Source organism: Bison bison, unplaced genomic scaffold, assembly GCF_000754665.1.
Source record: "Bison bison bison isolate TAMUID 2011002044 unplaced genomic scaffold, Bison_UMD1.0 scf7180017864461, whole genome shotgun sequence".
In the NCBI taxonomy this organism is placed as follows: Eukaryota; Metazoa; Chordata; class Mammalia; order Artiodactyla; family Bovidae; genus Bison; species Bison bison.
The window spans coordinates 10,331,662-10,335,978 of record NW_011495023.1 but is presented as its reverse complement, the minus strand read 5'-3'; the positions used below and the strand labels follow the sequence as shown (position 1 = coordinate 10,335,978).

The 4,317-nt window shown below is 46.1% G+C and overlaps 1 protein-coding gene across 1 annotated transcript in view; it reads left to right on the top strand.

Annotated features, from left to right (window-relative positions):
- UCMA (upper zone of growth plate and cartilage matrix associated) overlaps positions 1–1,322 on the top strand; it is a gene marked incomplete at its 5' end in the record, with an annotated part of 8,226 nt that extends 6,904 nt beyond the window's left edge. Inside the window, one exon of the mRNA XM_010860068.1 lies at positions 1,289–1,322. Coding sequence (XP_010858370.1) covers positions 1,289–1,322 — 34 coding nt within the window. The remainder of the gene's footprint in view (positions 1–1,288) is intronic.
- Between the last annotated feature and the right edge of the window lie 2,995 nt (positions 1,323–4,317).

Sequence of the window (4,317 nt, the reverse complement as noted above, 5' to 3'; positions counted from 1 at the left end):
CACCGGCCTGTCCCCATCCTACCTCTACAACCGCCACCACATCTGAGCTCAGTTTGAGGGACACAGAAGATTGAGCCTGAGACACCCGCTTACCCCTGGTATTCGGGCACCTCTCCCGCACACAAACAGGCCCCTTCACAGGGCCTCAGTCACCTAGGGCCTTCTGTTCTCATGGATGGAAACGCCCAGGCTTGCACTTCTTGGCAGATGATTTTCTGAGGTGAGCAAAGGCCTGTGGGGCCTCTTGGTATCCCTCCTAGAGGTTCCCTGTTGCTTCACCATCGCTCCCACACTGAGACTCCTGGTCCACAGAAAGATGAGAAATCACAGTAGAGAGAAAAGATCGTGTATCTGCTTACAGCTTATGAATAAAAACGCTGAGTCAACACTGTATCGTCTTCTTGAATCTCATGCTGAGTGGCGCCAACTTGTCCCTCCCAAATGACAGTGGGGCTCACACAGACTTGGGTATCAGGAAGCTTGGACTTGGGAGCATGTCTCACTATTTCATCAGCCTGTCTCAGTAGTTATGTGACTGAAAGGGACCTGTAAATCAACTGTTTGGGTAAAAACCATTCTCTGAGCCCAGGTGCTTCTCACGTCTCTAAAAAGTCTTAAGGTTCAATGGTGGTTTCTTAATGGCATCAATCAAAAGCCAGGGTTACAGTGAGGCCAGCTGTAACCAAAAGTAGCCAGCAGATAAGGTTCAGTTTTAGTACCATCTCCTTTTTCTTCATAGTGTTAGTTTGCTAGAGCTTCCGTAACTGGGAGACTTAAAATGAACACTTATCCTCTCACAGTTGTGGAGGCTGGAGTCTGAAATCAAGGTGTTGGCAGGGCCACACTCCCTCCCAAGGCTCCAGGGGAGGGTCCTCTCTCGCCTCTTCTAATTTCTGGGGGCTCAGCTGTCCCCTGGCTTGTGGCAGCATTGCTCCAGTCACTCCTTGCACCATCACATGGCCTTTACTCCCCATGTCTCCACACACTCCTCCCTCTGTCTGTGTCTCTTGTTGTAAGGACACCAGTCGTTAAGGGCCAACCCATTCCAGTACTTCTGCCTGGAAAATTCCATGGACTGAGCAGCCTGGTAGGCTACAGTCCATGGGGTCGCAGTCGGACACGACTGAGCGACTTCACTTTCACTTTCTGCTACCTCAATAACGGAATTACATCTGTAAAGACCCTATTTCTAAATAAGGTCAATATTCACAGGTCTCAGGGGTTTGGTTTCTGTGTATCTTTTCCTAGAAAACAACTCAGCCTATAACAGTGCCCTCTCTTGTTCCAGTGGCTCTGCCTTCCTGCCACAGACTAAGCACTAGGTTATTTCCAGCCTTGCTCCCAACTGTCTTCAGGGATTCCACACTAAGAATGCAGAAAACTCAAGAACAACGTTAAGTGGGCACCTCTGTGGGATCAGAGGATCATCTTTCTTCTCAAAGATGAAGAAAAAGCACCCACTCCTGGCCATCTCCCAGTCCCCTCCCCTGGGTCTTCTGCTTCCCCCTTGCCTTGGGTCCCTAGCTGGTTAGTCCAGCCTACTTTGGAAGCCGGTTTCCAGGCCAGTATACAGCAACATTTTTTTTTTTTTTTGAGAAAAAGCCAGCTGAGGTGGAGCAATTAGTTAGATCTGGACACTTGGCAATGAATACAAAGTAACTTTTTTAAAGACTAGGATAAAAGTCTTGAAAATACTCTAGTGATCAAGCAATTATGCACATTCCAAATTGCCTCATGTATAGTCATCATTGTATTTCCTCACACAAACTCCAAGCAGGAGCTGAACTAGCCTTGAGAAGGTAGGAAGGGGACTGGGCAAACTCTACCACTAAATGGTATTACCTGGGCAGGGGGAAGAGGGGAGCCACTCTCTTCTTAGGAGTCCTGCGATTCATCATTTGGAGAGAGAGGCTTGGGGCACAAGTGAAGACCCAACACAACAAAAGTCAAAGCTGTGCCAAATTGTTTTAGACATGACACAATTGTGTTTGCCTATCGGCAGCTGAAGCTTACAGTATTTTGATTATGCTCTTTTGGGGATCACTGAGATGTCTGCTCTAATGTTATGGAAGTCTTAGACGTCTCTGTGTACGTAAACTCAACCTAAACCAAACCAAAAGGAAATCAGTGAAACCCAACCTACTCAATTCACATATTCCCAACAGCCACCCACCTGCCTCTGGGCGTGTTTTCAACACACAGGCTTTGTAGGAAACCCCCTGCTCCCCACAGTGCTCACTGCAAGTACCAGGCACTTCAAATTAGGAGGTGAAAGCAGAAGAAAAAAATGGCAAGAAACAAAAACTGCAGATGCTTCAGTACTTCATTAGTTTTTTATTATCTGATGAGACTGAAATTATTTGGAAAGAATGAGTATTTCTAAGTTTTGGAAAAAGCTAAACAGACCAAAATGGAATTCTGCTGTTTGTCCTCCACCTCTGCAGGCTCTGGTTTACACTGGAGAAATCAGTCAGCTTGAGGGGGGGAAAGGTCAGAGATCGTCCTCTCTGAGCTACAGGGGAGACTCAGATGTGCATCCCACCCACTTCCTATTCCACTCTGCAAAGTAGCACGACAGGGAGGCTTGGCAAATGGGCCAGGTAGACCCCCTGTGCTCTCCATAGCGAGGCTCCCTCATGTACCCAGCCCCACACACAGATCAGAAATTTTTACTAACAGGCATGCAGGAGCCACAACGCCTCTCCTCAGCTTGGTTACCCAGGAAAGGTGGGTTACCTGAGAGACGAGGTTGTTATGGGGCAGGTGCAAGCTCTGCTGACAGCCAGCTCAGGTCCTGAGCCAGGGTTGCTGGCTGCTGGGTGGGTCTATCCTCTATCCACACAAAATGCCCTCTTGGTTGGCCAAAACTCAGACACCATACAATTCAGTCCCTGACCTTTAAGTTGGTAACCCCAAGTTATGAGGGTGTGTGTTTTCACATGCCCAGATGTACTACAGAGAAAAGGCAAAGCACTGCTCTCTCAGCTCAGCCAGGGAACAAGAGGAGCCACAGATTGGCTCATATGGTGACAATCACTCAGCCGTTGCCTTCTGGCAGGAGAGCCAGCAATTAGATGCATGGCAGCCGATGATGAGGTCTGACTCAAGGCCATACCCTGCAGCCACCTGGGTCAAAAACCCTGCTGCATGCAGAGGAGGGAATGCTGGAGTCATAGATGTCAAATACCAACAACAGTCTAGGTGAGTGGCCAGATCAAAATAACAAAGTGGTCCGTCCTGGCCTCTTCAGTGACTACGTTTGGCACGTTAACTCGAGATAAAGATCTCTGGCAGAAAAAATTCTGAGTTCTACCCCCATCCTTAACAAGGGCTCCACTGTATCTCAGAGTTTTAGAATTTCTTCACTCAAATCCAATTGCAGCCATTTCTCGGGCAAGGAGAAGGATGCCAAAGGAAACAGGACTGGAATCTGGGCAGCAGAATTTCATAGGAAATACACTAATGGAGAATCCATATTTTCAGCAACTGGCCTTATCAAAAGGGTGGCCCTTGGGACACTCTCTTAACTAACTCTTCTCTGTCTTTTCCTTACTATTTCCTAGTCCTTCAGGGTTTCCAGGAAAGAGACTGAAAAACCTTGTCAAAAGATGAACTGGTAAAAACCCATTGTCTTTTCACACAATTTTGTATGTTGTGATTTTCTTCATTATCTTCTTTTTAGAGTGCATGTGCTCCAAGGAGATTTTGCAACTTATTATCTTGTGCCTTTGTTTATTTAGATTTTTGGAAGGAGGTGGTAATTTTCTTGAGACCCAGAATGATTTTAAAAATTTACAAAACAAAAAACTTGACATGTGCTTTTTATCAGTTTGATTTCATTGGGAAAGTTCATTTCTAATTTCTTTTCAACCAATTATGTTCTAATCCTTTGGCAAGATTTTCATAATTTAAGAGTTAAGGGATCTGTCCAAAAGCAAACTGGTTACGTACTAATAATCTGGTCCCATCACTTCATGGGAAATAGATGGGGAAACAGTGGAAACAGCGTCAGACTTTATTTTTTTGGGCTCCAAAATCACTGCAGATGGTGACTGCAGCCATGAAATTAAAAGACGCTTACTCCTTGGAAGGAAAGTTATGACCAACCTAGACAGCATATTCAAAAGCAGAGACATTACTTTGCCAACAAGAGTCCGTCTAGTCAAGGCTATGGTTTTTCCAGTGGTCATGTACAGATGCGAGAGTTGGACTGTGAAGAAAGCTGAGCGCCAAAGAATTGATGCTTTTGAACTGTGGTGTTGGAGAAGACTCTTGAGAGTCCCTTGGACTGCAAGGAGATCCAACCAGTCCATTCTG